At 43.7% G+C, this 23,160-nt stretch overlaps 1 protein-coding gene across 1 annotated transcript; it reads left to right on the forward strand.

Annotated features, from left to right (window-relative positions):
- The first annotated feature begins 518 nt into the window (after positions 1-518).
- Positions 519-20,717, forward strand: PRPS1 (phosphoribosyl pyrophosphate synthetase 1). The gene is made up of 7 exons (XM_068533872.1): positions 519-782; positions 11,737-11,920; positions 13,077-13,175; positions 14,317-14,441; positions 17,172-17,345; positions 19,453-19,612; positions 20,576-20,717. The coding sequence occupies exons 1-7, from the start codon at positions 661-663 to the stop codon at positions 20,666-20,668; spliced, it is 957 nt and encodes a 318-aa protein (XP_068389973.1). The 5' UTR covers positions 519-660; the 3' UTR covers positions 20,669-20,717.
- Positions 20,718-23,160: the final 2,443 nt, after the last annotated feature.

The following is a 23,160-nucleotide window of genomic DNA, read 5'->3' on the forward strand; positions in this document are numbered from 1 at the left end:
ATGAGCCTGTGCTATGGGCGTCTGTCTGTGATGCAAACGTGCTTTAATTCAGCCCCATCCTTACAAAAAGATAAAAATCATGTTCAGAAACATGCAAACTCAATCACGTTCAGAAATCTCCCCTTCATTCAGACGAACTGTGGCTGCCATCCTGATAAACAGATATTTTTAAAAGAAACTGTAAACCAGAGCCAGGCTTGCTTTCAGGTGCTGAAGAAAAAAAAAAAAAAAAAGCGTGACTTGCGGGAAAGATCTGGCCCTACGCGTCACCAGCATCCCTCCACCCCCAGCCAAGCGCGGGTATCTCAGCGTTTTTTAGTCAGCCCTCTCAGACTGCCTCGCTACAGGGGGCGGGGCGATTCCTTAGCCTCGCCCCCTTCAGGGCCTCCAGTCAATCCCTGAGACAGCCGGGGGTAGGCGGAACTACAACAAGCACCCGCCCCTCGCCGGCGCTCAGCTAATCGGAAAGGGCGGGGTGTAAATTTCCCCGCTGACTCCGCCTACCCGCGCTGGGCAATCTAGAGCCGCGCGCCGGCGGGCATGTAAGATGGCGGAGTAGCAATGCGAAGTGCTTAGTACTGAGTCTCTGGGCCGACTCGGTTCGGGTCTCGGCAGCAGCAGCGATCACTAAGCAAAGAGTGCCTAGGGTAGTTGGCCAAGATGCCGAATATCAAAATCTTCAGCGGCAGCTCCCACCAGGACCTATCCCAGAAGATTGCCGACCGCCTGGGCCTGGAGCTGGGCAAGGTGGTGACTAAGAAATTCAGCAATCAGGAGACCTGGTGAGGATGAAGTTGGGACCCCGATCGGCCTCACCTGCCGGGGCGGCCAGGCGACACTTGGGCAGCAGAGGGTAGGGGGATGGGGCCACCGCGTGAGTTCCGAAGGGCCGGCTTTGGGGGCATAAGGGGCAGCTCTGTGGCAAGCGTGCCCCACGGGCTGTTTCCGTTATCTTACCTCTCGCGGGAGGGTCACGTTCATTCTCACCGTGCGGTTGGGTGGAGTCAAGATGGAGCAGGAGGCGAAGCTACTGGGTTTGAAGGCAAGGGCTGGAGGACCCAACGCGGGGATGGTGGCTGCCTAGAGCGGCTAGAGGGAAAAGACGCCTAGGCTCGGCAGTGGGGACACGTGGCTTTGTCGCTTCGCTTTTGAGCCATCCAGACCAGATCGGGTTCTCTTCAGCTCTTAGACCAGCTTGCCTGGGAGATCCTACTGCGTACTGAGCCCTCGTAGTGCTTCTCCTAGAGTCTAAGAAGTAGCTTTTCAATTCGAAACGGTGTCGGTCGGATTTCCTGTTGAGGGAATTTGACATTATGTACTGAGGGCGCCAAAATTAATACTGAGGACTTCCCTTCGATTGGCAAGCGCTGGCTTTTCACATCTTTAGACTCGGAGCCATACTTAAGTTAAATCTAGTCGCTCGGATAAAATGATGCATTAACTTCATCCTGATTGCCAGCATCTCAGTTTGAGCCATCCAGAAAATCTTAGGGAACCTTAATTCTGGAATCCTTGACCTTCCCAAGTGTAGCTACTGGTACAGACAGTACAAAAGCATATTTTTCAGTACCAAAGTCTATCCTGAACTTGCCCACTTCTAACGTTGTGCGGGGGATTTAGGAGACAGTTTTATCCCTGAATATTAAGGTAATCGAGAAAAGGTCATGGAGTGGAAGGCCGGGAATGCATAGAGCATTGCAATGAATTGTTTTCATTGCTTTGCTAATTAAATTTGCACCTTCCCCCCACTTCCACCGTGCTCCTGCACCTTGGGGCCATCTTAGAGATAGATTGGTCACCTGATCCTTTCAATACCCCTTCCACCTAAACATAGCATCTTCTGGTTCTGTTAGGTGTTTTTTTGTGTTTCGTTGGTACCCTGTTGATCAAATCAGAGCAGTGCCCACAGTCTTACAGTCAGTCCTCTAAGGGGAAGTTTACACCAAACCTAATGAATCAGTTAAATTAGTGAAGATTGCTTTGAACATTTTTTCCTAAATGCTTTTGTTCCCTTTTTTCTTTCTTTAAACTGTTTACCAAAGTGTAACTCCCCCTATCCTTTGTAGACCCTGCTGATAAAAGCATTCATCTGTAGTGGACAGCTTCCTTCTGGATGCTTGATCATTGTACCATTGGTTGTGATGCAAATGATAGTGAAAACACTGATGCCATCTGTAACCAGGCAGTACCTTAGTGGAAAGGCTAGCCGAGCTGCTGTCTTTAGCTTTAACCACAGCATTATGACTCATGGGCTGTAATAAAACAAAACAGGACCAGACTTTGCAAGTGGCACTACAGCTAGGGGGCAAGAATGATTTTCATTTAGAGGTTTTTTTGGTTCCCCTTAGAGAACTGTGACTATTAAGTCCTTTTCCTGTGCTTCATGAAAAAATACAAAGACTTTTTTTTCTTTGTGGACCCTCTGCCTAGTGCAACACATCAGGACCTGAGGCTATATTGGGAGTGGGGAGGGGGAGAACAGTTTAGTGTTCTACTGATTGACTTATCTGAATTTAGCAGGAGTCCCAATCTACTTCCCTGAGATAAAAGGCTGAATTCATTTTTAAACAACTGGACAGTAACATGCTTGGAGACATTGGATAAGCTTAAGCCCAATGTGGAAAATTGCTGACTGGTTAGGTTGCCTTGTTTCTGGCTTAATCATTAGCTTTTTGGTTCCTTAGATGTTCTGAAATCTTCATTGAACATAATCGAATATGTTGCTTATGGAGCTTTCCCTCACCTCCCTCCCCCAACCTTTGGCTTTTCTGCACTGCATAAGTGGTAACTGCTGCCCTGTGTGACTCTTGGGATCTAAAGGTCATGGACAGGGCAGCTCAGTGGGTGCTTTGGGTCATCAGATGGGGAACTGCAGAGCCCATCCTCAAATGAGACGGTTTTGCAGCAATTTGGCAGGATCTCAGGGGTTGATGCTCTCTTGAGTAGCTTTCTTCTGAAGTCAGGATCATCCTTTGCTGTCCAGTTTTTTGGTTTTTGTTTTTATATATATATAGATAGATTTAATTAATTAATTTATGTATTTATTGGCTGCGTTGGGTCTTCCTTTGCTGTGCGCAGGCTTTCTCTAGTTGCCGCCAGCGGGGGCTACTCTTCGTTGCGGTGCGAGGGCTTCTCATTGCGGTGGCTTCTCTTGTTGCAGAGCACAGGGTCTAGGCGCGCAGGCTTCAGTAGTTGTGGCTCGCAGGCTCTAGAGCACAGGCTCAGTAGTTGTGGCGCACGGGCTCAGTTGCTCTGAGGCATGTGGGATCTTCCCGGACCAGGGCTTGGACCAGGGCTCGGACCAGGGCTCGAACCCGTGTCCCCTGCATTGGCAGGCAGATTCTTTTTTTTTTTTTTATAAGTACTTTTTTAAAAAAATTATTTATTTATTTATTTATTTATTTATTTATGGCTGTGTTGGGTCTTCGTTTCTGTGCAAGGGCTTCCTCTAGTTGTGGCAAGCGGGGGCCACTCTTCATCGCGGTGCGCGGGCCTCTCACTATCGAGGCCTCTCTTGTTGTGGAGCACAGGCTCCAGACGCGCAGGCTCAGTAGTTGTGGCTCACGGGCCCAGTTGCTCCGCGGCATGTGGGATATTCCCAGACCAGGGCTCGAACCCGTGTCCCCTGCATTGGCAGGCAGATTCTCAACCACTGCGCCACCAGGGAAGCCCGGCAGGCAGATTCTTAACCACTGTGCCACCAGGGAAGCCCCTGCTGTCCTGTTTTTGAGGAAACATACATGCATATATGTGGGTGTATGACACACACAAATAGCTATGAGAGGTTAAAGGCTCAGGCTCTGGAATCAGAGAAGCTGGTTTTGAATCCTAAGCCTTTCTTTGCCTCAGTAATCTCATCTCTAAAGTAGTATCTACCCAGAGTCTATTGTGACAATTAAATGAGATAGGAGTAAAGTTCTTAGAAAATTGTCTAACAAATTCACAGTGTTGGTAAGGGGTGGTGATGGTACTGCAGAAAATGTGGAAAATATAGAAGAGGACAGAGGGGAGAAAAGACATCCCCAATAATTCCACCACCCAAGATAAACTTAACATTTTGATTTATGAACTTCCAGATGTTTGTTTTTATGTACTTTTTCAAAAAAGTAAGATAGGTTGTTTATAGCTTTCTTCACTCAGCAATATATTTTGAGTAGTTTCTCCTCTTAATATCTAGTCTACATGGTTTTAAATAGCTGTATAGTCTTGTCATGGTTTTACTATAATTTTAGATAACCAAGTCTCTATTAGATATTTAAAAGTTTTGATCTGATTCTTTTATATGAAAACTCTTGAATGTAAATCTTTTGACTGTTTCTGATTATTCCCTTAGGTTAAATATCTAGAAGGGGAATTACTAGGTTAAAGGGTATACACCACTTCTCAGGCTTTTTTTTTTTTTTTTTTTTAAATTTTTGGCTGAGTTGGGTCTTCCTTGCTGCGTGTGGGCTTTCTCTAGTTGCGGTGAGCGGGGGCTACTCGTTGCAGTGCACGGGCTTCTCACTGCGGTGGCTTCTCTTGTTGCGGAGCACGTGCTCTAGGCGTGCGGGCTTCAGTAGTTGTGGCACGTGGGCTCAGTAGTTGTGGCTCACGGGCTCTAGAGCGCAGGCTCGGTGTTGTGGTGCACGGGCTTAGTTGCTCTGCGGCATGTGGGATCTTCCTGGACCAGGGCTCGAACCCGTGTCCCCTGCATTGGCAGGCGGATTCTTAACCCCTGTGCCACCAGGGAAGTCCCTCTCAGGCTTTTTAATACTTATTGCCAAATTTGCTTTCAAGAAAAGTTGAACGAGTTCTGCTATCAGCAATGATGATATTAATAATAATTAATAAATAGTGAATGCTTAAAATGTGCTAGTTCCTATGCTGTGCACTTTATACACATCTAATATTTAATCCCCTCAACACTGCTCTGAGGGGTTACTCTTACTATCCCCATTTTATGGATGAAGGAACTAAGATTCAGAGGTTAAGTAACTTGCCCAACTCTGAGTATCTTCTTTAAATTTTTTGCTGTTACAGTATTCATCTGGCTTTTGAAACTTCTGAATGTACTAAATTTTTTTTTTATTGAGGTATAGTTGATGTACAATATTATATAAGTTTCATGTGTACAACAAAGTGGTTCACAATTTTTAAAGGTTATATTCCGTTTATAGTTATTATAAAATATTGGCTATACTCCCTGTGTTGTACAACATATCCTTATAACTTATTTATTTTATACACGGTAGTTTGTACCTCTTAAATCCCCTACCCTTATCTTCCCCTTCCCCCTTCCCTCTCCCCACTGGTAACCTCTGGTTTGTTCTCTATATCTGTGAGTCTGTTTCTTTCTTGTTATATGTACTAAATTTTTGGACTCAATTCTCTTCAATATTGTTAAATAACTTTGGTTTATTTGGTTACTCTGGATAGGCTGAGAGGGGGATGACTTTAACCTTGGTTGCCTAGGATTTTCCTAAGAACTATAACCTTTGTTAGTTAATCCCATGTATTTTGCATGTGCCAACATCCATCTAAATTCTTGAGATTTTCTTAAGAATACCACCAATCAAAAGGCACTTTTAGATTCAGTTTATTTCCTTTTTATGTTTAACACTTTGTGCTTGTCAGATGCAATTATGTCTGATGCTAAAGGAAAGGGTAAAGGAGAAGCCAGTTTTTCTCACTGGATGGACATAGCCAGTCATCTGGCCTGCCCAGAACAGCTGGGAGAATCATTGGCCCAAAGCCATTTGGAGGACATACCATTAGCTAGAGGGAAAGAACAAGGATTGTTACCCTTTCAATTGCTAAACCAGGTCTTTCCACCTGGTAGATGATTTTTTTTAATATATATATATATTTATTTATTTATGTATTTATGGCTGTGTTGGGTCTTCGTTGCTGCGTGCTGGCTGGCGCTACTCTTCGTTGCGGTGGTAGATGATATTAAGAGCAAACAGGTTTCAGGCACACCATCAATTCTTCTACCATCCATCACTGCCTAACTTATCATCTCTTAGAGGAAACCATAAGAATAATATTAAGGTTTTTTTTGGATTCACTGAACTGTTTATTGACCGAGCTGTATAATCTAAAGTGTACTTCATGGGCTTTTTTAAAGGCTTTATGCAAGTCTGTACGTCGTAGTACTAACTGGAGGGAAAGATTGGTCTTGATTAGTGAGATTAGAATTATGTACAGTAAAACAAGGCAGTGTCCTAGTTTATGTGTACCACTTTATTTTTAATATAGTTAAATAACTTTTTTAAGTTATTAGATGCATGTCTGGTCATAACATCCTTCTGTGCTTGAGGGTATGTGCTAGTCCTAAGTGTGGCTTTGGGAAACGGCTGCACTGTTGGTTGCTTATTAGGTGATATAATACAAAAATGGTACTGGTGATTGTTAGGTGGTGAGCTGGTGACTTTTTTTAAGAATTACTTTTCAAACCTTATGTGATGTTAGAATATACTTTTTAAAAAAATCACTTCTACTAAAGTTATGTATTTAGCAAATGCTCTCTGATGTTTAAGTTGGCAGTGAAAATTTAATTTTGTAATTAATACCTTACCTGCTTTCAAGAAACGATTTAAAGTGTTTCATGATAGTCACAGGTACAAAAAGTTTAAGTAGATACACCAGAAGCCTGTTGGAACAAAGGACTATAGTAATTGTGCCAAGAATTTGGCATAAAGTGATTACTGAAGTTGATTTAGTGTTACTTTAAGTGTATCCCTTGGCTTCCCGGCAGCCAAAGGGATAAAGGCATATGCAATGGATTATGTAGTTTTCATTTTCATAAAACTCTTTAGATACTTCCAGGCACAAAATTCTATGAATTTTATGGGTGGGATCCTTAAATAATGATACCGAGTAACAGAATGAACAATGTAAGCAATTTTGTGAATATTTTTTATATTGACTTTGGTAGTTGAGGCATTTGTAAAAAGAGATAAGCCCCCATGGTCTTAAATATGTTGTTTTCTGGTCTTACTTGATAATAAGACAGCTTTAGAGTAGATAATTAGCCCATCCCTTATACTGTCTTGGATCAATTATCAAACTGCTCTTCCCTGGCTCCTAATCAAACAGTCTGACTGGTGAGTGAATGTCTGGAGCACAGATGATATTCTGTGTTCTTGACTGGGACAAGAGCCATAGGTTTCCCACACCAGGTGTAGAGGGCACGATTGGCTTTTTATTGGCAATCAATATGCCTGACTTTCGTTCTCCCCCAGAGAAGTGGAGAGCTTGGTCAAGGAGGTGAGGTGGCGGGGGGTGGGCAGGGAGTGAAAAATAAAATAAAATAAAATAAAATAAAATTTTCTTGAAAAATAAAATAAAATTTCTTCAGTTTTGAAGTTGCTGGATATTTGGAGTACTCAGTCAGGGCCCTAGAGTTGTGCGCCATAAAACACAGAAGGGGGCTTCCCTGGTGGCGCAGTGGTTGAGAATCCGCCTGCCAATGCAGGGGACACGGGTTCGAGCCCTGGTCCGGGAAGATCCCACATGCGTGGAGCAACTAGGCCCGTGTGCCACAATTACTGAGCCTGCGCTCTAGAGCCCGCAAGCCACAACTACTGAGCCCACGTGCCACAACTACTAAAGCCCGCGCTCTTAGAGCCTGTGCTCCGCAACAAGAGAAGTCACCGCAGTGAGAGGCCTGAGCACCGCAATGAAGCGTAGCTTCGCTCACTGCGACTAAAAAGAAAGCTCGTGCGCAGCGATGAAGACTCAACACAGCCAAAAATAAATAAATAAAATAAATAAATTTATTAAAAAACAAAACAAAAACAAAAAACACAGAAGAGACTCAGCCTGGAACCTCTCAAAGGGCAGGCAGCGTTAGTAAAGGAGATCTGGAAGTCCCTGGAAACTCCTGCAGCCTCTTGTTCGGGCCCACCACAGTGGGGAACTTGCAGAGCAGGCTCACCTCCACAAGGTGTTATTTAGTCCTGTCCATTTGAGTGGTTTTTTAAAAAATTTAACATGTAATCAATATAAAAAAATCGATATCTTTTTTATTTTGTTTATACCAGCGTCACGGTAAGGTGTGGTATTTCACACTTACTGCGCATCTCAGTTCACCCCCTCAGTCACGCTAGCTGCATTTCAAGTGCTCAACAACCACTTGAGGCCACTGACTCCCTTATTGGACAGTGACGCTCTAGGGCCTACACTTTGGATAGCATGCAAGTTGCTCTTCCAGGAAGCCCTCCCTGGCCCTCTCGTGCCTGTCCATTTGAATTTAAAACAATGTCTCCAGAAAGCAATTTTGGCATTAGCATAGTTGACATTGCTGACAGACTCACTTGTTTCCTAAGGCTGATCTTGGTGATTAATAGATGTCTGTTCAGCTGTGTCTTGGGGTCCACAAAATTGCTGTTCGGTTCATCATGTTGCTCAGCATCACTATTTCAGGATCCCGCCGTAAAATTCTTTGTAGCCATTGCATCCTGGTGGACCCATCAAGTTGTACTTCCACCCAAAATTAAATATCTGTCAGCTGGGTATCTGTAAAAGGGTATGAGCAGATCTGTCAAAACCTTTTGAAGAAACACGTTGGACCCACTTACCTGTAGTGTGAGGTGAGTTACTTTGTGAGGTACGATAAACCTCAGTCTTCTAAATTTTCACAATAGCAGGCCTGCAGAAGGTTCATAAGTGAGCAGATGCAAGAGGCAGCCTAATCCTGAGTGGTATTCATTCATTCATTCTTCCTGTTATAAAACATTTCAAACATATACAGAAGTAGAGAGAATAGTAAATGATTTCCCTGCCATGCACCCATCACCCAGTTCAGCAGTTATCAATTCACGGCTAATCTTGTTTCATTTATTATTCCCCCTCCCCCCGCCCCCCCCCCCCCGCAACTGGATTATTTTGAAGCAAACCTTGGTATTATATCATATCACCCATATATATTTCATTAACCACAATACCATTTTCTTGCCTGAAACAAATCAACGGTAATCTCTTAATATCAAATAATTAGCCAGTATTCACATTTGTCTCATAAATGTGGGTTTTTTAAACAATTTGCTTGAATTGGTATGCAAATAAGGTCCATACAGTGCAATTGGTTGATTTTTTTTTTTAATGTATTTATTTATTTATTTGGCTGCATTGGGTCTTCGTTGCTGCACGCGGGCTTTCTCTAGTTGCGGTGAGCGGGGGCTACTCGTTGCGGGCTTCTCATTGCAGTGAGCGGGGGCTACTCGTCGCGGGCTTCTCATTGCGGTGGCTTCTTTTGTTGCGGAGCACGGGCTCTAGGCGTGCAGGCTTCAGTAGTTGTGGCACGTGGGCTCAGTAGTTGTGGCTTGCAGGCTCTAGAGCGCAGGCTCGGTAGTTGTGGTGCACGGGCTTAGTTGCTCTGCGGCATGTGGGATCTTCCCGGACCAGGGCTCGAACCCGTGTCCCCTGCATTGGCAGGCGGATTCTTAACCACTGCGCCACCAGGGAAGTCCCTCTCAGAATTTATTTATTTATTTGGCTGCATTGGGCCTTAGTTGCAGCATGTGGGATCTTCATTGCAGCATGCGAGATCTTTCGTTGCAGTGCATGGGCTCTTCATTGCGGCACACGGGCTTCTCTCTAGTTGTGGTGCGTGGGCTTCAGAGTGCAAGGGCTCAGTAGTTGTGGTGCGCGCGGGCTCTCTAGTTGTGGCACGCAGGCTCTAGAGTGCACGGGCTTAGTTGCCCCGCAGCATGTGGGATCTTAGTTCCCTGACCAGGGATCGAACCCGCTTCCCCTGCGTTGGAAGGCATATTCTTAACCGCTGGACCACGAGGGGAGGCCCCAAGAGCTAGCTTTTTGTTTCAGTGGTTTTTCTGTATTGTTTTACTGTCTTTAACTTCATTGGTTTTTGCTCTTATGTTTATATTTTCTTCTGCTTACTTTGGGTTTATTTTGCCCATTTTTTTAAAAAATTTATTTATTTATTTATTAAACTAATTAATTAATTAATTTATTTTTGTCTGTGTTGGGTCTTCGTTTCTGCGCGAGGGCTTTCTCTAGTCGCGGCGAGCGGGGGCCACTCTTCATCGTGGTGCGCAGGCCTCTCACTGTCGCGGCCTCTCTTGTTGCGGAGCACAGGCTCCAGACGCACAGGCTCAGTAGTTGTGGGCCCAGTTGCTCTGCGGCATGTGGGATCTTCCCAGACCAGGGCTCGAACCCGTGTCCCCTGCATTGGCAGGCAGATTCTCAACCACTGCGCCACCAGGGACGCCCGCCCATTTTTCAGTGCCTGAAGGTTTACCTCCAAACATCCCGAACAAATGTGTTTTCCTCTTTGTTCTGGCTGCCAGGAATCTCAACTTCCCTGTTCTAATTGGTTTCTGGTTTGATTTTTTCCATTTGCTTTTATTTTTCTTGCTTTAAAATATAAGCTAACCCCATTTTTTAAAAAGTAGGATCCTGGGATTGGAGACTCGGTGCTTTCACTGCCGAGGGCATGGGTTCAATCCCTAGTCGGGGAACTAAGTAACAATTGTTACTTGGATTGGAAAGGAATAAATTTTAAATAATAATTAGCTCTTATATCAGCTTCTGGCAATGGAATTACTTCCTGTTGAAGAAGTTTTTCTCTTCATCAGTACAGGTTATCAACTGTTCTGGTCTACTTGCCTACACACGCTACACACGCATGCATGCCCGTACACCCACATACACCCCCCACCTCACCTAGAGGATTAATTGGGGAAATGGTGTTGCTTTGAGGTGTCACTGAGGTTATTATTTTTTAATAAGTTATTCTTGGTAAGGATCCAAGTATGAATATTAAAACTTTCATTTTATGGTAAAATATAGCCTTACTCCATAATTAGAGTAACTTCCTGTGGAATTTTTTAAAATAAGAATTACTAATTGGACCAGAGTACAGTTAGCATAGAATGAAGGCAGGGACCACATCTGTTCTCCATCATGTCCCTGGCACCAAGCAAAGTGATTGGCGATGAACATTTAATATTTGTTCAGTGAACTGCCAAAGTGGTAGATGTAGTACTATCTTCTGTAGAAGGCATCATTATAGAATGGTAGTGATTCATTCCTTGTATGAGCTTTCTACTTCTTTTGTTATATATGGATTGTGACGGTCATAGATGCTATATCAGATTTGCATTCAATATATGAAATGAGGGCTTCCCTGGTGGCGCAGTGGTTGAGAGTCTGCCTGCCAGTGCAGGGGACACGGGTTCGAGCCCTGGTCTGGGAAGATCCCACATGCCGTGGAGCGATTGGGCCCGTGAGCCACGACAACTGAGCCTGCGCGTCTGGAGCCTGTGCTCCGCAGCGGGAGAGGCCAAGATAGTGAGAGCCCCGCGCACCGTGATGAAGAGTGGCCCCCACTTGCCGCAACTAGAGAAAGCCCTCGCACAGAAACGAAGACCCAACACAGCAAAAAAAAAAAAATATATATATATATATATGAAATGAGATACAGCCTGCCTACTGAAATTATAGTCCAGTTACTTCTAAGTGCCTTAGCCAATCTTTTTCATGTCATGTCACCTATAAAAGCAGGTAATATCTGTATAGTACACTGGAGTAAACTGAGGCAGTAAGCTGTTTCTGTTAGAGGGACTCCTCTGGGGAATCTCCTGAAGTCTGAGGGGATCAAGTCCACATGCAGCTGTAACCCACTCATAGCATACTAGTGGGGAAGCTGTGTTTTTTAGACCTTACTGTCTGTAGATGTACAGTATAGTGCTTTAAAATCTATTGTTTTTGTTGTCCTTCCTTTTCCTGTAGTGTGGAAATTGGCGAAAGTGTGCGTGGAGAGGATGTCTACATTGTTCAGAGTGGCTGCGGTGAAATCAACGACAATCTAATGGAACTTTTGATCATGATTAATGCCTGCAAGATTGCTTCAGCCAGTCGGGTTACTGCAGTCATCCCATGCTTCCCTTATGCCCGGCAGGATAAGAAGGATAAGGTAGGAGCGGAATCTCTGTTTTTTTCTTTAATTCTTTTTTTAAAATCAGGGGAAGCAGGAGCACTTGCCCAAAGTCAAAAAACTTCCTTAATTATCAAATGTATATTTAGAGGATATTATTTTTTTTATCTTAGGCATTACCTGATTTTCAAAACAATTGGCGTGATTGGTTTGTATAAAGCAACACATTTGCAGTCTGTCTGTTTTATTCCAGTCATATGTATGTGACTCTTGGCTAACTCACTGCTATTTTTTCATTGTATCAGCAAGACTAAGCACCAGCTCCCATGGAGTAGAATATTTTTTTAAACTATGGTAACTCCTCTGGGACCCTCTTGGTTCTAGTTGTGACCTCTTCATATAACTTGAAGTCAGTTACATGAATACTTGGTCTCATTACACACGCGCGCACACACACACACACACACACACACACACACACACACACATCTCACCTTATTTGGAGTATTAGAGGATAAAGCATATATGTAAAACTTTGCAGGTCTGTTGTAATTGATGCCCAAATTTTACATACAATGCCTGGGAGAAGGCCAGATATTTTTATTTCAGTAAAATACAGTGCTCCTACAGAGTAGAGTAAAGGACATGGGCCTTGCTATTTTATGGTACAGCCAGGTGTGTTTACCTGTTATTAAAGGGGGTTGAGGTTACTGGAACGTTGGCCTCCGGATGAGTAAGGGAGTGGTGTAATTTATAAAATAAAACTATAATTTCCATCCTGTGATGTGTCTTTAAATGTTGATACGTTAGATGTTACACAGGTTTGAGTATGTATGTGTTAAAAGAGATTTTAATAAAATTCTTTCAAAAAAGATTTGTAAAGTCTGCCTAATTTAAATAATGGAGCATTGGAAACACTTGAATAGGCAGAAAATATGTACATGAAGAAAAAGAAAGGTAGGGAAGGTATTTTCTTTGCTGAAATATGTATCTTGATTTGGAAAAATGATAATCCACTTCATATTTGTGCCAGATTGTGATCTACTCAAAGTCAGTGGCTATGTCACTTTTTATGAATTTCCTGGTAGCACAATACCTTAAACACAGTAGGTGCACAGTAAATCAGTGCTTCTTGAGCAGATGAATTGTTTCTCAAATTGGCTTTTTTTTTTTTTCTTTCCTCCCCTCCATTTAGAGCCGGGCTCCAATCTCAGCCAAGCTTGTCGCAAATATGCTCTCTGTAGCAGGCGCGGATCATATTATCACCATGGACCTGCATGCTTCTCAAATTCAGGTATCAGTGGAAGCTGAGTATTAGCTTAGGGATTATTAGGGATTAGAAAGGGGGTAGGAGAGGACTGAATGCTGAAAACCGTAGGGAAGCAAAAACTGCCCAAGTACAGCTCAAATAAACTAGACATTGATGACATTTTCAACATCCTCCCCTTAAGCATAGATCATGATCTTAGTCACGTGGGGTGGTTGCACAGGGAGGCCGTCTGGGATTCTGGGAAGCATGTAGGCTTTGGCATCAGACTTAGTTTGAACACTGGCTCTGACAGTTTGCATACTGGCTCTGACACTAACTAGCTTTGTAACCTTGGGCAGGTTATTTAACTTCTCTGAACACACACTGCTTTGTTATTGTGAGTATCAAATAAGATATTAAATTCATAGTATAACGCCTGGCTCATGAAAGATACGAAATAAATGGGAGCTGTTATTGTCATCATTAAACTTAGAGCCATAGATATTGGAACCTACTTTCTATCCTAAACAGAGTTAGGGGAGCAGAATACCACCTTATAGTTTATACTTTTTAAAGAGACTTTGAAATCATTATCATTGGAGGCTTCTGGGAATTCAGTGAGATATAGGACAGGTGATTATACCCATTTCATAGAAGAGGAACAGATTGGTTGTGAAATACAACTAATCTGTAGCAACTAGTGTTAGAACGCAGATCTCCTGACTTCTAGTTACTGTGACCATTTATTGTAAATGGCTTCCATTAAGTTTATATACCATAGCATCTCTAACTGGTTTACCAGTTAGTTTTTGCTCCTTAACAAACCAGCCCAACATTTAGTGGCATAAGGTAGTAAGCATTTATTGCCTCGTGGGTCTGCACGCTGGCTGGGTAGTTCTGGTCTTGGCTGGACTTGGCCGTTTTTCCCAAGAGCTCGCTCATGTGCCTGTGGTCAGTTGTGGTGTAGCCGAGGCCTGGCTTTGCCCGTCGTGGCTGGGCTCTCTTGCACAGCCCAGATTCGAGGAGGCTGCTTTTACAGTCTGCCATGCCGGGCATGCCTTCTGATCAGTTTGAATGTTGCAGTAAAGTATTCTGTGGGCAAGTTACTATTCTCTTTGTGTTCATTATTTGTAAATGGAAGAGAAGGGAAACAAGCAAAACTGACCCAGCTTCTTTCTTTCTATAGGGCTTTTTTGATATCCCAGTGGACAATTTGTATGCAGAGCCAGCTGTCCTCAAGTGGATAAGGGAGAACATCTCGGAATGGAGGAACTGCACGATTGTCTCACCCGATGCTGGGGGAGCTAAGAGGTATGGTTGAAAGTCATGTTATTCCCAACGTACTGGGGAAAAGCTTTCAGACAGTTGTGTCAGAAAACGATGTTTCTCTGCTGAAGTGAGTTTTTCTCTTCTTGAAGTATAGTTGATTTACTATGTTGTGTTAGCATCAGGGGTACAGCAAAGTGATCTGAAAAAGACTATATATATATACACATACATATATGTATATACATATATATATATGTATATGTATATATATATATACGTATGTATATATATATATATATATATATATAGTCTTTTTCAGATTCTTTTCTATTATAGGTTATTACAAGATGTTGAGAAGTGACAGTTTTTAAGTACTTGGATGTGCCGGTAGCTAGGGCATGGGCTGGATATGGTTTTACTCACTCCTCTTCTACTGGCCTGAGTCACTACCTGAAAGACAGCAGAGGTGCACGAAATAGTCTGGCATCGTGGGCTTGACCATAACCCAACAGTGACTCAGCGCTGCAGGGCTAGCAACAGCGCTGTGACCCATCAGGAGGGGGAGGAATTTGGTTTTCTAATGAATGGCACCTGCTATCGAAGCCCATGATAATAGTGAACAAGTAAGCTTTTACATACCTCCAAACGCTTGGTTAAACCGTTTTGATCCTTTAGATTAAAATATTAATCAGGAAGGAAAAGAAAGTGTGGTGATTTTATTTAAGCCAAGCTCTGACCATTCTAAACAAACTGATTGCCAGGGATTGCCAGTTGCAGGGCTTCAGCTCACGTGGTGCAGACTAAGAGCTTTTCATTTCTTTAGCGGCTCACTCGTTAGTAATGCATTCAAAAGCGTGACACATGTTCTTCTTGTTGTGGAAATAGAATGAAGAGCTACAAAACACAGATGATTAGGAAACACGAATTCAGATCTTTGCAACAGCCATTCAAATCTTCAATGGCTGTTTCTCAACAACCTCTTTATTTCAGGAACTTCAACAGAACTGATAAGCTGAGAGCTTGAGTTCTGTTCTCCAGCCAGATGTATGGCTTTGTGAGTCCCTTGTCGCTAGTTACCATCTGTAATACTAGAGATGGAACCTAAAACACATCCCCCTCACGGTGCTTGTCATACTTGTGAAAATCATCTTCCACAGAGACTTAGAAAACAGTCACATTTGAAATAAGTAATCAAGCACGATTTTCTTTCCAAAGTTGGGTACAGAAAAACTGCCTTCAGTAGATGGTTTATTGCTAAATGATTTTGTTTGTTTGTTTATAATTTTCTTTTTGTGATGAAATATTTTCAAAGTGAATGGCTATCGCGTCTGTCTCGGCAGGGCTTTTGGACTAGGTAGAGATTCCTGTGTGATTGTGACTTGCACGTAGTTCTCCCGTCAAGGATATAGGGAGTGACTTTTTTGAGCCCTTTACACTTTGTCAGTCACTGAGTTTGTTGGCCATTGAGTGTGGACGGTTTGGGATGCTTGAACTAAGTGATCATGCATTTGCCTTGGCTAAGTAATCTTTCCAAGCAGATTGATAACTTTTTTTTTTTTTTGGCTGCGCCGTGCGGCATGTGGGATCCTAGTTCCCCGACCAGGGATCGAACCTGTGCTCCCCACTTTGGGAGCGCAGAGTCTTAACCACTGGACCACCAGGGAAGTCCCAGATTGGTAACTCATGTTGTTATGTGCCCACGCAGTAGGAAAGGAGAGCACAGGGTATGGGTTGTTTAGATCAGGTGTAAATGTTGCCTAGGTTGTGGTCCAAATCTTGTTTGTCCTTTATTATATGGTCACAGGTTCTCCCTTATTCAGCACAAACTCGAGATATGTGACCATAGTCACAAGGGAAATAGGACATAATGCTCTGGTTGGATCAGTATTACATTAAAAAACAAAACGCAAAGCACAGGCCTCTTCACGCATAAGAAGGATGGCATGGTGGAGCGTGGCCATACGTGTCACTGGGGCACCACAGTCATATACACTGAATGGATTGCTGTTTGAGTGATTACATGGTACTTTGTCACCAGAAAGATTTGTTTTCTATCCCACCTTCTAGTCTGGTTTGTATTGCCTTGTAATTTTAAAAAAAGGAATTCTGTTTTGATCTGGAGGTGCTTTGAGCTGTACAGCAAGATGCCTGGTTTGCCCAGTTAATTGGTAAAACTTTTTTTCTAGCAGTCCTTAAAGGAATTCCCAAGCTTGGTGTCCAGGTACAGTTGACATTGACAGTTGGTGGATCACTGAGGGGAGTGTGATGAGGGCGTGGGCATTGGAACGGGCTGGGTACCGCTCCTCTCCCACCAAGTTCAGGTTCACTTCTCACCACATCCGCATGTCAAATTGGGGTGATCTACACTCCCGGCATTAGTTAACCAAGTCATCTCTCTCTCCCCTTTCGCTGCCAGTCTAGTAAACGAACATGCGCTAGCATTCATTATACCGCCTCCTGGGACTGGTGAGGGTGTCCGTCTTCCCCTACGGTAACCCAGAATGAATTGTAATCTAAGTTTGACTAATACATTCATAAACTGCTCTCAGGGTATGGAGGCATTAGTCTATGAAACCCAGTTTGTGATGCCAATCAATTCCGGTAGCTTTCTTTCAACCCTGGGAACTGTTGGGTTTCAAGGAGTATTCTCCCCCAGAAAACAAGCCCATCCTTTAGTTCCTTTCTTTGTCCTAAGACACACACACACACACACACACACACACACACACAGGCACACGCACACGTTTTAACTGTGAATACCCTGTGTTGCAGAGTGACCTCCATCGCAGACCGGTTGAATGTGGACTTTGCCTTGATTCACAAAGAACGGAAGAAAGCTAATGAAGTGGACCGCATGGTGCTAGTGGGAGATGTGAAGGACCGGGTGGCCATCCTCGTGGATGACATGGCTGACACCTGTGGTACAATCTGCCACGCAGCTGACAAGTGAGTGCCTAGTGGTGGGGCTGGGGGTTAGAAGTAAAAAGCTAACTGCTCTCTGAATGCCCTAAGCCTGCTGATTCTCTTTGGAACTGAATTGAGGAGATGGTAACTAGCTTTCTTTTGTCACCCTAGGCTAAAATTGCAATGCATGTAAATTGATAAGTATTATTTTTTTCTCTAGATTTTCTTAGTTTTATTTTTCCTTGTTATTGTGCTAAAGTTTATGTCACATGAAATTTGCTGTTTTACCCATTTTTAAGTGTGCAATTCAGTGGCATTAGTTGCATTCACAACGTTATGCAACTGTCACCACCGTATTTCCAAAATTATCTCATCACTCTAAGTACTCTACTTTTGATAGTTTTTTAAAAAAGATTTATTTATTATTTATTTTATTTATTTTTGGCTGCGTCGGGTCTTAGTTGCGGCACGCGAGATCTTCGTTGAGGCACACGGGATCTTTTGTTGTAGCGCACGGGCCCTTCATTGTGGTGCATGGGCTTCTCTCTAGTTGTGGCGTGCGGGTTTTCTCTTCTCTAGTTGTGGCGCGTGGGGTCCAGAGCGCGTGGGCTCTGTAGTTTGTGGCATGCGGGCTCTAGTTGAGGTGCGCGAGCTCAGTAGTTGTGGCACACGGGCTTAGTTGCCCCGTGGCATGTGGGATCTTAGTTCCCTGACCAGGGGTTGAACCCATGTCCCCTGCATTGTAAGGGGGATTCTTTACCACTGGACCACCAGGGATGTCCCTTGATAGTTTTTTAAAACAAGTTAAGGTAAGAACTCCATATGCCTGAGGAGACAGAAATAGATTCTCATATTTATATTTTACCTAAGCTAGAATCCCTGGCCTTACCTTTTGACTGTTCATTTTCGCTGCTACTACCTTCATTCGTATTCCTTCTCATCGTTTGCCTGCACCGTTCTGAATTGCCGTCCCTCTGTTCTCTGCTGACAGTCACCAGTCTCTTACCTCCCCAGTCCATCTTTCACATTGCCACCCTACTCGCTTATCTTCCTAAAACTAAGACTAGATTCCCCTCATGCCTCCTTTAAAACCTTAAGTGGCTCCCCACTGCTTATAATCCAAGCCGGTATGGACAGCATTGTTTTTCATAATTTGTTCTTTAAATCTCCAGGTATCCGTACCTTGCACGGTGCCTAGCATATATATATATAATAGATGCTTAAAAAAAAAGACTTGCGTGCTCTCCTGGTTTGGATCCTGGAGTATACATTTATAAAACTCCTCTTATCGTGTTAGTAAGTTAACCCTAATTGCTCTTAACAGATCAACTCCCTGAACACGGTAAAGTTTCTTTCTTGTTCATGGTATGCTCCAACGCGAGTATTCCCCTTTCAGTCTTGGGGCGCTGCATCTTTAACATTTCCATTTTGGCCAGCCAGAAAGGGAAAGGAGCATGGAGGATCATCCATGGGAGATTTTACAAGCCTCTGTCCACATTTAGATAGCCAGAATTAAGTCACATGGCCACACCTAACTATGCAAGGGAGGCTAGGAAATGTCCAGCTGTGTGCTAGGAAGAAGAGACAGATTTTGTTGAGCATAGCAGTCTGTGCCACAGTCCTTCTACACTAATCCAAACCTATTCAGATAAGTTCTTAGTCTGTTTCTCTCTCCTTGCTATCGACTAAATTGTATCACCCTAAAATTCAGCCCTAACCCCCAGTGTGATGGTGTTTGGAGATGGGACCTTTGGGAGGTTATTAGGTTTAGGTGAGGTCATGAGGGTGGGGACCTCATGATGATATTGGTGCCCTTATGAGAAGAGACACCGGGGAGCTCCCTCCCAACCCCACCCCCCATTCCCCCTCTTGGTCTATGCACACAAAGAGGTCACGGAAGCATATAGCGAGATGGTGGCCACCAACAAACCAAGAGAAGAGGTCTCAGAATGAAACCTACCTTGCTGACACCTTGATCTTAGACTTCCCAACCTCCAGAAACAAGTGAGAAATAAAATTCTGTTTAAGCCATCCAGCCTGTGGTATTTTGTTATGGCAGCCCAGGTTGACTAAGACATTCTTCTTCCCTAACTCGGATTTTATAGTGACAAGTAAGATTACTCCTAATCAACTCTGCTTTTTCCTCTAGACTTCTCTCAGCTGGAGCCACCAGGGTTTATGCTATCCTGACTCATGGAATCTTTTCTGGCCCAGCCATTTCTCGCATTAATAATGCATGCTTTGAAGCAGTAGTTGTCACCAATACCATACCTCAGGAGGATAAGATGAAGCATTGCTCCAAAATACAGGTGAGGCTGAGATTCTTGCAAAACAAGACTCCACTGAGTATTTAGGAGGTGGTTACATGTGTTGAATTAGGTGTCTGGGTGGGTTCTAAAGATTTCCTCCTTTGCTCTCAAGGCTTAGTCATCAGGATCTGTGACCCAAAAGGAAAAAGATCACGTGTCTAAAAATTCAAACAGCTAGACCTAGAATCTCTGGAGGATGGAGCCCAGGATTCTACATTTTAACAGGCTCTCCCAGTGATTGTGATACACACTCAAGTTTCCAGGTCCATGCTTTACAGTTTGTGTGTATCACTCTTAACTATTGGCCCCTGCAAACATAATGTGAAACCTTTAAACTGATGGTATGCTCCTTAGAACTTCAGTGTTTCTCACAGCGTGCTCTGGAAAGCACCTAAGTTAATCACCTAGGGTTCTCGTTAAAATGCAGATTCCTTTGCTCTATCCAGGGCCTACAAAACCAGAGGTCATGGGACCGGGACTTTAATTTCCCCAGGTAATTGTCAGACAATAAAGTTTGAGTGCTGTTGCACTAAAAGAACAAGGCCTTGCTTAATTAAAAATATGTACAGTAATCCATTCGCTTTCCATTAGAAATATGGAAATATAATCCACTAGAAATATGTGGAATTGGAGGGTTGATGCCATTCTTAAGGATTTCTTTTTCAGCTTAAATATTCTTTTTTCATTCCTAAGAATTTTTAAATGCCAGCTTAACCACCATCTTGGTGAGTCTGAGTCAGAGTTTTTCCTCCATAAGCATTTTGACTCTTTCCCAAGTGGTTGGTTATATTTAAAATGTGGGTATGAAGAGCAGCTGGCTGTGGGCTCCCTTGGGGAAACAGCACAGTGCAGCAGTCTTAAGAGGAAGGACCCTCATCGGGCTGCTCATCAGTGTCTGCAAACTGGCCAGTCAGTCATCTCTGTCTGTATGATACTAACCTGATGCTTGCCTTGCCCTCCTAGGTGATCGACATCTCCATGATCCTTGCAGAAGCCATCAGGAGAACTCACAATGGGGAATCTGTCTCCTACCTGTTCAGCCATGTCCCTTTATAACAGAATAAGTTTCGAGGCTTTTAAAAAATAAAGTGAGTCCCGCCCCTTATTTTCCTTTGGTATTTGATGAAAAATCCAGCAGAAACCCAGCTTGTTACAGTGTAGCTTTCTACATCCCACATCAGGTATATGAGTGTTTCTCCTACATTAGAGAAAGATTGAGGTTAACTGCTGGGATTTCCTACCTGTATTGTCTCGTCCTGGCTTCTTTGATCTTGTGAGCCTTGCAGCTTTAACTACAGCTCAGCTGCTACAAGATGTCAGACTTTGGAAAAAGTTGTGTAAGGGTGTCTGAATGTGTTTGGGGAAGCTCAGACTACTTTGCATGTGAATGCTTCAGCGCCCACCCCCCCCCAACCCCCGAACTTGTGACAAGTTCTCTAAAGTCTGTATTAAATTCCAGCATGAGCCTGGGGCAGCCTGAACCCAGCTCTGGTTGCTGAGCCCCTCTAAGGCTGGAGCAGCTCTAGGGCAGGAGCCTGAGGGGAGGCAATCCACCATGCAACAAATGCTTCTTGGGAGGAAAAAGCCTGATCCATCACCCTTTGCTTGGATTCTGTCACTTGGATTCTCCTTTGTCCCTGTTCCTTTCCATTTGGCCTGACCTTCTTTTCCTGGCCAAATATCAACTTGGTCCCAAGTGATCATTGTGCCATAGTCTTCTGGAAAGCAAACTCGCTTCCTACTATATAATCTATAACAATTTACATGAGATTCTTTCGCTGTAGCTTAATCTTCCTTAGCCCACTACCACCGCGGTAGTAGGTTTTAGGTGGTGTTGTAGTGCCTTTTGATTAATTTAACTGTTTAACTGTCATCTTTCTTCCTTGGATCTATTTGACCTCTCAGATGACCTGAGATTTCTGTTAAAAAGATTGATGTCACTGTCTCTTGTAGAAGAAACTAATAAAGTTTCTGTTTGATTGTGGGTCTGTATCTGTACTGGTCTCTCTGCCAAAGCTTTGGTTTAGGTGTCTTGGCTGCCCAGTGATAGCTCTTACTTCTTTGTTTCCGAGCTATTAACTGCATTGAGTAGACACGGCAGTGGTTTTATTCAACTGTAAGACCTTAAGCTGTCTGGGGTTAACTCAGAAGTAGCTGTAGTATAATTCTGTGCATTATACCTGAATTACAGGCTGTATAATGCCTGTTGGATCTCCGGTTCTTATTCCTGGTGATAGGAATTAGGTATTTTCTCAGAGGAAGAGAGTAGTTTCTACAATTTATTCATTTTGAGCCAATTTTGCCAAATGTGATAAGACTTCCTTCCATCAGTAGTTGACACACATTTAGCATTTAATTTCAGCCCTTCTAATTATAACGCATTCCAAAATGTTAAGTGAGTTTCTTTCTGCGTCGTCAAATAAGGACACTGACTTTTTGGGATGCTAAATGCTTCTGGAGCTTTGTGAAGAGTGCTCCCTTGTCTTTGAAGCCTGGTTCTGCTTTTGTTTTTGCTTTATGTTGAATATTGGGATATTTACAATGATCTTTTGAAAAAAGTGATTGGAAAGGGACTGAATTGAGCTATGAAATGTGTTCTTTTGACCCTCTAGCCCTCTTTCACTTCAAGTCTTTGCTCTGGGGGAAGCTGACACGGAGCACTGATGCTATGACTTGCTGATTCTGCTATTTCCTGAAGTATTGGGTCAGTTGATCAGGGCTTGCCATGTCAGAATATTTCGACATCAGACCTGTACTCTGGGCCCCCTTGGGCAATCCAGTTCCTAGGATGAGGTTTTGAGGCCCTCAAGAAAGGCCCTCAGTCCCCATCTTTGATCCCTATGCCCGGGGGGGAAGGTCAAGATTCAATTCCCTGTGACACCCAGTAAAGTGCCCTAAGTACCACCGAGGCCGTTCTTTCTCTCTCCAGTGGGAGAGACCCAGGTGTGCTGGATGGCAAGTGATTCTTGACTGGGGAACAGTAGCAGGAACAGACCTGGAGGGGCCGGGGAGGAGGCACAAAAGCTGGAGCTGCAGGGAGAGCACGGTTGAAAGGAAATAGCTGCGTAACTGCTTCTGAGCAAAAGGCATCACCAGGTTCGATTTCCCATATGCCCTAACCTCCCCTTACCCTCAGAACTGGAGAAAAGGAAATTCCTTGGACCAAGGCTGAGCTGGGCAACCCTCAAACCTAATGCCTTTATCAGAGGTTTCTTTCATCTCAAGTTGGGGCTTTCCACGTTTGGAATAAAAGCGTTTTCTGCTCAAGAGTTTACTTAGCTTGTCCATTAATAGCATGTAGCCCTTAACCTGAGGGTTATTCGAATCATGGAAAACTTGAAATTTTAAAAAGAGAAACGTTGTCTCCCCTGTTGACCTGCCCTCCTACCAACCTCCCTCTTACTAGCAGCTGGGGTGGGGGTGGGGGGGAACGAGGCCTCCGAAAAGGAGTCAGGTTATTGGTGGCACCTCCCCAGCAACTTTTAAGGTGAGGACGGGGGAAGAAAGCTCTGCACTGCCGCCCCGGGGCCCACCACTCGGACTGGAGA

This window comes from Eschrichtius robustus, chromosome X (assembly GCF_028021215.1).
Source record: "Eschrichtius robustus isolate mEscRob2 chromosome X, mEscRob2.pri, whole genome shotgun sequence".
In the NCBI taxonomy this organism is placed as follows: Eukaryota; Metazoa; Chordata; class Mammalia; order Artiodactyla; family Eschrichtiidae; genus Eschrichtius; species Eschrichtius robustus.

Coding starts and splice junctions, on each gene's coding strand:
- PRPS1 (XM_068533872.1), top strand. CDS start 661: ATGCCGAATATCAAAATCTTCAGCGGCAGCTCCCACCAGGACCTATCC. Junction 11,921..13,076: donor GGCAGGATAAGAAGGATAAG/GTAGGAGCGGAA, acceptor CCCTCCATTTAG/AGCCGGGCTCCAATCTCAGC. Junction 19,613..20,575: donor AGCATTGCTCCAAAATACAG/GTGAGGCTGAGA, acceptor TTGCCCTCCTAG/GTGATCGACATCTCCATGAT.